Source organism: Neophocaena asiaeorientalis, unplaced genomic scaffold, assembly GCF_003031525.2.
Source record: "Neophocaena asiaeorientalis asiaeorientalis breed wild unplaced genomic scaffold, Neophocaena_asiaeorientalis_V1.1 scaffold255, whole genome shotgun sequence".
NCBI classification, from domain to species: Eukaryota; Metazoa; Chordata; class Mammalia; order Artiodactyla; family Phocoenidae; genus Neophocaena; species Neophocaena asiaeorientalis.
In genome coordinates this window covers 1528953-1542523 of record NW_020175398.1, presented here as the reverse complement: position 1 = coordinate 1542523, position 13571 = coordinate 1528953, and the positions used below count along the sequence as shown (strand labels likewise).

Here is a 13571-nt window from a genome sequence, read left to right as displayed (position 1 = left end):
AAAAAGAGAGGGGAAAAAAAAAAAAAAAAAAAAAAAAAAAAAAAAAAAAAACGTACCCTATTGGGAAGGGATTAAGGAGGTGTAAGAGGGAGTGGGTAATTGGGAGAAAGAGGCCTATGAAGGAATTACGTACTGAAAGAGATATGGGTGGGGCTCCGTGATATTAAGCAGTCCGGCCATTTGGATTCTTCATTGGCTCTCTTGAACAGATAAATGGACCATCTGGGAGAAGGAGGATGAAGCAGCATCCCGCCTTGTCAGGCATTGTAAGGGACAATTGTAGTGGGGTTCAAAGGGGATGAATCCCCTATTTAAAGCATTGAAGATCACCAAGAGAGAAAGCAAGGGCTGAAGCTTTTAACGCCTGGAACTGTACACGGGGAATGTCAGATGTCTTTCTAGGAAGTTCCATTGCCCTGCTGTGTGACCTTCAGCAAGCTCTCGGCCTCAGCACACTCAGCCAGTACATGGTGCTAAAGGGATACTTACCTCTTCCATTGGGTTCACTGAGGAATTAACACACTCATTGTTGCTAGAATGGCAATTCTTTTTTACTGTTCCTTTTTGTACTCAAGCGTGAGTTGTGTGATAGGCACAATTTAAAAGATAAGCCAATAACCAATGCTTAGTTCTACCCTTGGAATTTCTACCTCTTAAAATGTTATTTTTGATATAAAATATTACTGACAATCTTGACTAAGTTTTTCTATGTATACCAAATATAGCATACACCTAAAGGGGATAATTAGATCCGACCTTCAAACCTGGAGAAAAATCAAATGGCAATATTGCTACAATCACAAGGTCCACTACGCTGCTACTTTTAGAGGTCAAGTTTAGGTGACCCAGTAATGCTCAGTGACCAAACATTTTCGTCACATGCAGTTCTGCTATAGTCATAGCGTTATAGCTTTGTTTAAAGCCTGATTCCAAATTTTTTTTTTTTTTTTTGAAATCAGGCAAGATGGGAGAAAAATGTGGAGAGCACTAGGTCTTTTTTTCTTTTCAAATGTAGATTTAGAGCTTTAAAAACTGAACTGGTCAAAGTTGTCAAGTGAGTATTATGACAAAACAAAAGGAAGAGCAAGCAGAGCAAGCAGATCCTGAAACCATCCACATGGAAGCCAGATCTTTATTTGCCCAGTGGAATATATGAAAATTGAACCTTTTTCCACAGAAAATATTTCAGTAAAGATTCAGAATAATAGCTTACAATTCACAGCATCATAAATGGGTAAAGCCCAGAGCCTGTTTCTGTACGCAGATAAACAAAATTCCTAATTTGGATTTTTTTCTGGTGTTTTAAGCCAATACAGTTCTATCTCTAGTCCTGTCATTCTTAGCTCACTAAATATCTAAGTGTATGAAATAATCACAATTTTAAACTATACAAAATTGGTAGATTAGGGAGCATTTTGAAACACAGAAGCTAGTAAATTCAAACTGATTATGAATCTGGCAACATTACTCCCATCTTTTACTTCAAAATAAATGTTAAAGGCATTTAAAGAATGTCTTTAGAGAATTAAAGACAATAAAAAAGAAAAATATTGACATATGAGAAGCAAGAATGAAATTGAAAATTTTCCTATATTTGGGTTTTTTAGTACTTACTAGAAGAAGCAATAATACTGTGCATATGCTTTCCTTGCTGAATTATTCTCTTTTTATGCTCAACAAGTCTAAATTCAAATTCTATATTTAACAGCTTTTATTGAGTGAAATTTCACAATCAATGGTCCTATAAAGCTATTTTCTTCCAATTTTTACATATTAGATCATTGACTAGTTGGCTTATCCTTGCTTTTTTATGTTTTATAACAATTCTGCTTGGCTTTAGAAATTAGCCATCTCCTGATTTTTCACTGTAGGGAAAGTGTTATTATTTTACCAATTCTTTTATCAATCAGTTTCAAAAATGATTATTATGTATTAGAAACTTATCTGTGTCATCTCACCTTTCATACAAAATACAAAAGTCACTATTTAAGATTAATGATGCAGCTGTCCATTCTTCCAATAAGCACTTTAAAAATTTTACTACCAAACAAAGCAGGTACACTTTTGCCAGCATTAAGATATTACAATAAAATGGAGTTAAACACTTTTTAAATATTGAAATAAAACAAGCTGGACTTAGATTATAATCTATTGGTATTTTTAATTAATTATCTATTGATTATCTGGAAATGGAGCATGTCTTCAGGAACCCAATGCAAAACTAGGCTGCATCAAATGGATGCAGAGTGGTGAACTGTGCTGACTTTTTAGGTGAATTTAGTATGATTGATTACAATAATGTCTTTAGTTATGAAATTAGTTAAAATAACAAAATTTTCTTTGACACAGAATGCAATGCCTGGATCAAATAATTTCCAACTCTTCTTAGGATCTAGCCTCTTGACATTTTTTATGAAAACTAAGTCTTATTACAACTATGGATTTGATGCATACTTCCTATGACATCACGTAAATGGATGAGTTAGCCCTTCAAGGCAAGACATGAAGTGATTGCAAGATTTCAGTCAAGAGATCTTATTATTGGAGTCTTGGTTATAATTTTGTTTGGACCAGAGAGATGTAGGGTTGGTTTCAACTTTTTGTTTGTTGAAACAAAAAAGTTTTAATTCAACTTCTTAGTGCAAAGGATTGAGAAAAGTCAGGTGGAATAATTTGTACACTCCAAAAGAATAATCCGCAGATGTATTTACCAAGTAATTTATCGTGGGAGACATGATCAGGCAGTTGGAATGCAGTGTGACCAAAATGTTATTATTAAAGAGAAATATTACAGTAAGAGAATACGATTAATTTTGATAGCAACAGATTTGAATTGGGAGTTCCCAGATAAAGAGATCATGTTTGAGTTTGTCTTAAGATAGTGTCTCACATATAGAGCCTTGGGCTTAAAAGAGTACATGGTCCTTAGAAGATATTGCTGACTTCTCAGCATCTGATATCCTGGAACTTCTCTGATATCCTGGAACGTCTCCAGGATATTCTCTTTCAGTTGCAAAATAGATTTGCAAAGGAAAACATATAAAAGAGGTCAAGAGACAGATTTTAGAGATTTGACAGAACATCTAGCCAGACTTCCAGTCAAGTTCATTATCAGCAAGACATCTGTACAGATGAAGGTATTCAGAGAAAAGCAATAAAATAAGATACAGTATTGATGATGAAAGAAAAGATTAAAGTCTAAATTAAGTTTGCCTTCAAGAAAATAGGATTAGGATGAAATATTTAAAATATATTTATTGCCCAGAAGGAAAATGACTATTCAAGATAGAGTAAGACAATGTATTGTGAAGCAGTAAAAGAAATCTGAGCTAAAAATCCTTCACATTGCCTATCCAGAAGTCTTTCCTATTTGTAAGATACATGGGCCATAATACGGAACATATTTCTCTTCTAAGGGTTGTGATCAAAGACATATTTTATAAATCATTTAAATTAAGCTGGAGAAAGCATTTGACATAATCTGTAGGGACAGAATGTAGACAATAGTAAGTTAAACACGGTTTTATTTCTAGAATAGAGTAAACAAAGAAAACCAGTGAATACAGAGGTAGTTCAACAGACACCCTGCTATTCCAGCTGAGAATGCTAAACAGTAAGATGAGAAACTAAATGGGGAAAAAATGAAAACAATAGACTCCACAATCTAACAAAAGCACAATGGATGGAAAAATTTATCCTTTTCACAAAAAGTATTTGCTATTAGAGATAAAGAACTTTGAATTCTGTCATCCAACCAATATTTAGCACCATGCCTTTTACATTGTTTAAATGCAATGGAAACATTGAATTCAATGAATTAAAATATCCTTATGAGAACGAGCAATAAATACATTTCTTTGAACTCTGATTGTTATTTTGTCGTTAGAAATTAGGAACGGATAATGGAAACACTGGTCTTTTCCTAGAAAAACATTACTCCTGTCTCAGTTTTGCTATGGGGGTCTTTTTATTTCCTTTATTTTGAGTCATCTGAGGTCATGAAAGTTTGTGCAAAATCAATAATGAAATTCCCAGATAATGTTTGTATATGGTTTTAACATTCCTATTCTCTTTTTTACTTATTTATATCTTTTATATCAACTTATTCATACTTTATCTTCTCTTGAGGCATGTCCGAGTAGGAACAACAAAAACAAAAAACAATAGATTTAGGTAACCCGTTCAAAATAATGTATTTCTTGACTAGAGCTGATGAATTGAAGTGTATACAGGAAAACCAAAAAAGAGGAAATGAGTTACAGATACTGTATCTAAATAAAGGTATTCACTCAACGCTTTGGTTTCTCATAATTATTTGGTTTAACTGAAGGGAACAGTTAGATCTGGGTTGTTCTCACATATCCAAAACTACTTAAAAATGGGGGGTGGGATGTAGTTCTTAAGACACTACTACAGACATTCATTATTAAAACTATAGATTAATAAAGAACATCTTAGAATGAACTCAGACAATTATCACATATTGACAATATCTCAATATTAGAACTTGTCTCATGGGAAAATGGTACAAACCAGTATATCTTAAATAGGTTTGCCTGTGTTTCACAGATATCAAAAGATATATGCAATCATTGTCCCTCATCTAGGTACCTCCCGTGTGTCTAATTTCCAAGTTTTCACAAAATATTACTATTCATTTGATGCCAACTAATCCTCAGAATATTAACTAAAATCTAAGGCATTAATTACTAACCAATAAAGTATTTGCCTTCTTTCTTTTAATTCGAGGCTTTTGAAACTTGAAAAAATTCTAAAACCCAAAGGAAGGAAAGTTCATTGATTCAATGACAGGTATTGGCATTGACATTTCTGACTCAGAGACACTCTTTCTAAAGCCACTAACCCCTTCTACTCTTACAAGCAGTGATGCCCTCAAACTAAAATAGAAACTGCTCAGCTCACAAGTTCAGGTGTTTCAATCAAATCAATCCACTGAGTAGATCCAAGCTAGTTTAATCCATGTCTCCAGTCAAGGTCAGAAGAGTTACTTGCTTGGCTCACATACCAGTTTTGCCACAATAGAGTCTGTTTTCTTATTTTAGGATGAGAGCATTAGACTATAAAGTCTTTTTCTATGCATAAAACAATTCAGTAAGATAACCAACTGGTTTAATTTCATCAGTGGATAACTGATTTTTTTTTCAATGAACAGAATTGACCATCTTGATAAGTTTAGAATCAGTATCTTTAAGTATGTAACTGAAGAGTTACTTCTTATAGCAGAGCAGTATACCTTCCTCATTTGTGCAAGATTATTTGAATTCAGGGAGACAGCTTGCGCTGTGGTGCCACAGACATAAAGCTTCCTATGATGCCTGACACCCAAGGAGATTTTTTCCTTTTCTTATAAAAATTCTTATTTCCAATTTCTTCCAAAAATAATACCTTGAGTTTGTTAAATGTCACTTTTATAACACTGGGAGAATGAATTTGCACTGCAAAAACACTGGAGTGTTATTTTTCTCTGAAGGTTTGCATAATTTGTGTTGTGCAAAAATCAATGACAATGTACATTGACACGGATGTACCGGAGGAAGACTTAACGCGGGAATCAGAATTTAAGTGGCTATAGTTTTACCATCATAACAGATTAGCGGGCAGGTTGCTGGGAGAAAGATTGAATTATGCAACAACCCATCATACTAGCAGATTAAGTTCAAAGAACTACTGCCATTCTGAAAATGATAAATACCTGTTTAATTTTCTTATCGGTACAGAGTATCTCCACTACCTCTCCATTCAGATTTATAATCTGAAGTTTGTTTTAATTTTACTTCCCTGGATCTGGATTCTCCTACTCTCCCCAGATCAGAAAAAGTCCTTTAAGCCCAAATACTTAATGGCTTACCCTCTGGAAGGTCTGGATAAAATTCTTTGGAACGGCTGTGAGTTGTCAGAACACATACCCTTTTGTTTAAATGAAGCACAGAAGTGGATTCCAAACCCAAACTGAAAACTAGCAATTTAGATTTTTTCCCATTACTACTATACTTTGATCAGTGGAGATAATCGAGAATTGACAATAGACAGAATCAGAAGATATAACAAAAATGACTCTTTCCCCAGAAAGGGTTGTTTAAAGTACAAGTCTACACACCTAAGTACAACGCTTGTTTCAGTGAACGTTTCATTCCATTACAAAATACTGACACTTTTTTTACAGAGTGAACACAGAAATTTTCAAGTAAAATGTAATTCTCATCTCTAACAAAACACAATTATCTATATCTATATCTATCTATATTTATATATACACATATATATGGCATTGTACAAATATATATATGTATATATGTATATATATAGTACATATATAGTACAAATATATATATGTTCATATATATACATATATATATACATGTATATATAGCTTGGTACAAATAAACACCATATTTGCCCCCAAACTGTATTGTATTGAATCAGATATGTCACAGTTGTCAACCATTTATTCAGTTCTTGATTACTGCTTATTTAGGGAACAAGGAATTTAAGTGTCAAATCACATGTATTTGTTGTGTGCATACATGTATGCATATACATATAGCATATATGTATCTTCGATCATATGCCAGTGTCAGGTAGGATTGATTTGACTGTTCTCAGTTTCCAGCATTTTTATGAATATTTTTCATTTATCATCATGAATATTCATGTTAATTTTAATTTAGTCCATTTTTTTAATGATATGAAACATAGGCTATAAGAGTGACTATAATTGACCCTTATTCTACAATTTCCTCTTTACCAATTCAAATCCTACTGGTGTTGCAAATTATACTTGTTCACCTTGTCAAACCTCTCCATAACCCAACTGAGAGGAATTCAAATTTGGAAAGGAGAGATTAAAAGACAAAGAACAAAAGTGCACATTAGGGCAAATTACTCAGTCCCTCAGGGATAGGTCAGGGTTCCATTCAATCAGCCTGAGAACAAAGGGAACTAACATTCCTCACCTCTAAACTCTGTTCTTACATTTTGTTTGCGTGAGAAAAGGCATTTATATGCAATAAAATCTATTAACTTTGTAACACTTTCATGGGGAGTCAGCTATAAGTTATATCAGCATCCCTCCATCTCTGATCTGAACATCAAATCCCTGTCCAGAGCAGGGTTATTGCTCCTGTGCTCTGGCTTCGTTGTTATAATGGGGCTCCTGTTTTATTTGAACTTTAAAAAAATAATGTACGTGGAATATTTCCATTTTATCAGAATGCTTGATATTCAGCATTCTATGTTCTAAAACCCTGTTTTTGTGTTTCCAATCTCATTCAGAATAATGTGCAAAGTATAAATCTTTGGGTAGCTAAAGATAATCAAAGGTTATAAAATGGTTTTCATTTCTCCAATTCCATGTGTATATCTCCATTTTTAAATTTAAAAGAACCTATTAACTCCTCTGAAACCTAGTGAATAAAAACTAATTAAAACACAATAATCAAATATACAGGTAATTTCCATAACATGACATTGGAACTTATTTGTATTCAATATATATCTCCATACTGAAAAAAGTGTGGCTCAGCTTTTCTCTCATGACGAATATAACGCTGTCACCTTTAATGGATATTACTTGCACTAAACTAATTTATAATACGCTATGGTTAAGTTTCTCTTTCCTTTGTTTTATCTTTTTCCTTCTTTCATGCTTTTTCCTTCCTATCTTCCATCCTTTCCTCTTTTTCTTCTTTTCTTCCTTTAATGGTCCTTTTTCCAAAAAGCATGTAAACTGGCTTAAGAGATTAAACTACCAAACACTAAACTAAAAAGCAAATAAAGCCAGTATATAAACTATCAGGCTGTTTAATTGTCTGGGCTTTAGTTTCTTCCACATTCTCTCTAACATTTTTATTACTCTTTTAGTTTTTTTTTTTTGTTGTTGTTGTTGTTTTTTTAATCCCCTTTCCCATTACCTGCTTAGCAACCAGGTTGAGCTGAATTGGCTCACAAATATGCATCTTATACTTTGAGATTTAATAAGAATGGCACCTTTCTGTTGTTGAGAAAAGTTCAAGCCAATAACTTTAGAAAATGTATTGCCAGCCAGAAAACTAATGGTGCTTCTTAGACAGCAGTTGTGTGAATAAGCATATGTAGGCATATTTTTTAAATTTGCTTTATTTCTCTAGTTCCCATGACTCGTGAAGAGCTTTGGCATCCACTGCCCCCATGACCTGTTGAAATTTCCTGAGCTACCTCTCAAGCTAAATGCAAATATAACAGAAGAAGCCTTTCCCAGTTTAAACACACAGACTCACATAAAACATATACATGCTGACATGGTATATGTGCATTTTGTTTAACATAAGTTCATCATGCCAGCATGAGACTATAAAAACATGGTGCTCAGTTTTGAAATCCAAATCATTTCCTTAGCAAAATGGAAACAATCTACCCAAATCTCTGCTGTTTATTAGAAGCTTTGACTTCTTACAAATATACCTTCCTGGGGGCTTTTGCGTATTTCAGGGAAGAGGCCACAGCTTTGAATCCCATGTACATAACGACACAGGGAAAAAGGGAGGAAGATTCAAGTATTTCTCTTTTTTTATTGCATTTTATACTACAGGAGCTTCTCCTTAAAAAATATAGCAACTTTGTCATGCCAGACAACAAAATAAATGGGGCTCAAAGCATGGGTGCACTTTCTTGGCAAAATCATTGAAAAGTTTGTGTGTATGGGGTCTCACATTCTTGACTCTTTCAGAACTTTGAAGGCAGTCATTTGTGGCTATTTTGCAAAATAAACATATTGATTTTTTTCTCCATTGGCCATCAGTGAAGGAGGATGAAGAATAAGATGGAGGCAGAAGTGGCAAAGACAGCAGACTACACAGGCAGGTATGGCACCAAATAACAATCAAGCTTGGAAAAAAAATCATGAAGAGACCAAGAGCAGGCCCATAACTGAGCAACATAAGCAAACCTTTATAATGCGTTTCACTCAGAATTATTATAAAGTTGTATAACATTCCTCTAAAAGAAGCCTTCTCCCATGCAAGGATTTATGAACATTGCCAATAAGACTCAAAGAAGGAGACAGGCTTCTTGATGGTGTTCTCAATCTCAAACACCTCTGCAAATGCCAACAATGCAAGTGATAAAAGGCAGTGATGGTTTGGACTACATCTAAATGAGGAAAAGACAATGGAAATGAAGCTCTGGAGGCAGCGATGAACAATGGGTACTGAGAGGATGATGGAGAGTAACTCTGCCAGTAAAACTCGCTTAGATGAGGTTGTGGAGTCTGAGATCCACAAAGATGCTCTGTGCATCCATATAAATAATAAGATTTGGAAAGTAACAAATGAAAGCACACAAGGCAAGCTAAACAAAAAGCACTCGGTTCCACAGGTGCTATATACAGATGGACATGAAAGCTGAATGGTATGGGAAACTATACCATTGAGGCTGAAGATAAGAAAGGAAGCAAGGGAGATGCAATGTTTTGATCACTTCTTGGCAGAGAGAATCTTGGTTATTACCAACTTGGCAGAAAGGACACACTGCAAGACAGATTGCTCTTGGTTGTTGAAGAATGTTGAAGCAGGATCATTTTGGAAATGCAAAGAGGTGACTATGCTTTGGGAAGAGGCACAAAACAGCAATTTACTGGGCTCTAGGTGAGACTGCATGGAACAGGCTTTCCAAATGGCATCTCCATGCAAACCAGATCAGCTCTTTTCCCAGCTATGTTTTCTGCAAGCCAAACAATATAGGAACTGAAATCTTTGGGTTCAAGAATGATTTTTCCACATATTTTTTTTATCAAATGGTCAACCTGCTGAATTTCTGAAAATGGCTTGAGGAAGAACTGAGCTTCATGACCAATCTGATTTTCACAAGGTATTCACCATATTGATAATGCTCTGTTCCTGGTAATGCCACACTTAAAATGGCAGCATCATGGTTGACTGGGAAAAGAACTAAAGGTAGCAGAGCCACACTTTGGAATTTGCAAATAGTTTATAATAGATGGCACCTTGTGTTGAAAGAAAGGGACTGAGGGAGGAAAAGAAGCCAAGGTGAAGAACCTCAACACATACATTGGAAATCTTGCCAAGAAATCATGATTCTTCTATTCATTGACCTTCTTGTTTCTTTTCATTTGATTAAAATGGACCAGATACTTATATTTTCATGAGAAGGGAAACCCTGAAGTGATTGAACAAAGGATATATAATTGTTAGTGTTTGACAACCATGTTAGTTTTTGGCAACAGCACATCAACCTGTGTTAAATTCAAACATTTTCTGGCTTTTAAGGGTTACTGATAACCTAGTATGCATTGGAACCTGATGAATGAATTCCTATTGTTTTCATCATCTCTAACATGTGAACACAATCCACACATAGAGAGGCTTGCTCCTGAACAGAGAATGAAAATTGCTAGGACTAACAGAGGGAAGTAGACTTACAATGAGTAAATATACAAAAGCCCCAAATAATTATAATAGTCACAGCTTGGCAATGAGTTTCCAGACTATGAAATTAGTTTTCTTGTGAAGAATGGAGATTTTACAAGGCTAGTATAAACATGGGGTAATTGGAAAATCAAACTGTTCTTTGTGAGTTATTGTAAGGTCTGGAATAATAGTGATAACATTTATTATTTTTTTTTAAACTCCCTATAAATCACTGTAGTTTGGGGTTTTTAGCAGTACTGTTGCCAAGAATGCTTGCCTTGGAAGTACAACAGTGGGAACTTGAATTGTGAAGCCCAGGTCCCAGCTTACCCCTGACACAATGAGCTCTCCTCCCAGATTCTGTACTTCGGCTTTCACCTTGCTGCAGATATTAAGTTGATGGCAATACAAGGCAATTCGTTGAAGGTAGGCTAATAAATCCTGCTTACATGCTGAATCAGGACACTATAAAACATTAAAAAAAAAAAGGTCATCTCAATTAGTAAGTACTCTTCAGTTTCTAATACTTGCTATATAAAAGCTGTGAGAAGAAAAGGTTTCACTGTCATATACCTTAATTACAACCATTCAACTTAACTTCTTTATAGTGCATTTTAGGAAGGCCACAGCCAATAGGTTAGAATGGTTAGCTCTACTTTGATAAATTCTATACAAAAAATATTGATGATCTCCCGGAAAGTCTTATTGGGACTTCTGGATACATTTATGAGTATTTTACCAATTATCTTCTAAACTGCTAAGAAAACAATATTCTATAGGTTTTTCCCGAGTGGCCCATTCAACGTTCACTACATGCAAAGTTATTTTTACACAGAGAACAAAGCAACAGATGCTAGAAGGAAATCATCCTGTGTGGCAGTCTCTCTGCCGTAGTACAAGATAGAGTTTTAATTCAGTTAGTTGGGGGAAAATGCACTTGTTTCTTTTGGCTTTCTAAGACAAGTATCATTCACTAAAGGAACTCTATTATACTTCTTGGAATTCCATATTTATTCAAATTTTAGCAACATGATAAACTTCCTTTAAACAAGAGACTCTGAGAAGGATCAAGACCACTGTAAAAGAAAAAGATTTGAGTGAAATGAATTTGAAGCCAATTGAAATAAGCTCATAAGTGTAACAATAAGACCCTTCAAAGGATGCACCAAAGATTTTGAATTCTCAAAAAAATTCTGGTGACCATAGATTTTTAATTCTCTGTAACTTAAGTGGGTAGATATCCATCAAATACACACTGAGCAGAGCTGAACACTTCCACAGACATTTACATGATTCCCTAAAGCATTTCTGAAGCTTCAATGTCAATAGCTATCCAGTAATTGAAATATGGTGTTTCTGACTGACGGCGAACGGAGGTTTAGAAGAATTGCGTTGGTTTATTTCTTCGATTAAACAGGGATACAAATATATATACCAAGTAGTAGGTAAGGGGAAAATAAAGACCCTAAAAACCTTCTAACCGTTATTTGTAAAGAAAACTTAAAGTGGAACCCTGACTATTTTCGAAATATATTTCTATTGCTATCCAAAGTTCAGCTCAAAATTCTCCAGGACATTCTATTGTTCCAGCTCAATCTGGCACTTGCAAAGGACATATAATCACCAGATCCTTGATGAAACATTGTAAGAAATGAGTACCTACAGCCCAAACCAAAGTATGTTATTTAGAATAAGAGTATGAGACAAAGACTCCAGCTAAGTTTCCTTCAAGCTCAAGAAAGGGAATTCTTTCATTAATACTGTGAAGCCAGTCATTTGACACAGCTATTTATCTAATAAATGACAAAGGGGTCTTTTGTATACATAACACTTACCATTGTGGTATTTTTTTCACTAACTGCATTTATCAAGAAAGAATCCCACAGAGACTGTTTTTAGCTTCCTACAAGTACTTAATACTGTAATATTTATCCTACTCCAGAGACTCATATACTGAAAAGAAATAACTTTAAAATGATATCTCCCTAGAGGGCTGACAAGGCTTTTGATACAAATACCTTGTAGCAAATTAAAATGGAAGTTCTATCTCAATGGAACAGTAATTAAAAATGCAACAGTCCGTAAAAAGTTTATATTGTGTGCATATCTCAAATCTTCATAAAAATATTTTCCGGCAAGATAAAGGCAAGCAATAGACATTTGGAAATGCTCATTCTATTCTATTATTTAAACTAAAGTATTTAAAACACACATAAAGGCATGATGGGCCAAGAAAAATAACTCTTATACCATGGAAATAGTAGAAATGGGTGTAAAATTTGAGAAAGAAATGCCCCATTCAGATGAAGCATTAGCAAAAATTGCAAGTTGCTTCACAATTGATGATAAGAAGAATACCACAAAGAGAGTGTTATGTTTAACTTCATCTCTTTTTTGTTGTTGTTGTTGCATCATCATTAAATAGCATTTTAATATTTTGTCACACTCTCAAAATACATCTCAAATCCTGGGATATTTGTGTGTGTACATGTGTGGTGTGTTTTCCAGATACCAAAACTGTTTGGGGCTATGCTTCATGTTACATGATTGTTGGAAATAAGTATCCAAAATTACAAAATCAAAAATAAGAATCACAATAAAAAACTATTGACCTCAAGGAGCCTAAACATATTGAGAAAGAGTTTCAGCCACTGAGATTCAGAGTATAATGGAAAGACCATCCAAACTCCATCCACTCTCACTCCTAAGGAGTCTGTCCAAACACAACCTGGTTTCAGAACCACCCACCAATCTCTGGTCATTCCTCTCATTCCAACATTTTGCAAACAATTCCCTCCACATTTGCAGAAAAAATGCAGCATTCTTTCCTGGCTGGTGCATTTCTGTATGTTTGCATGTATGCATGAATATTTTCAAGTAAGTTCTTTGTCTCTCCTCTCTTTTATTTTTTAAATTTTTTTAAATTAATATTATTATTTATTTATTTATTTTTATTTTGGTTGTGCTGGTCTTAGTTGCCACACACGTGCTCTTTAGTTGAGGCCAGCAGCTCCTTAGTTGTGGCGTTTGAACTCTTAGTTGTGGCATGCATGTGGGATCTAGTTCCCTGATCAGTGATCAAACCCATGTCCCCTGCAGTGGAAGGCAGATTCTTAACCACTGCACCACCAGGGAAGTCCGTACCCT

General features: G+C 34.6%; 1 protein-coding gene across 2 annotated transcripts in view; it reads right to left on the bottom strand.

Annotated features, from left to right (window-relative positions):
* CTNNA2 (catenin alpha 2) overlaps positions 1-13571 on the bottom strand; it is a 1017322-nt gene that overhangs the window by 33798 nt on the left and 969953 nt on the right. For both annotated transcript variants that reach the window (XM_024766408.1, XM_024766409.1), the window contains exon 16: positions 10755-10889. In XM_024766408.1, the coding sequence (XP_024622176.1) occupies positions 10755-10889 (135 nt within the window). The remainder of the gene's footprint in view (positions 1-10754; positions 10890-13571) is intronic.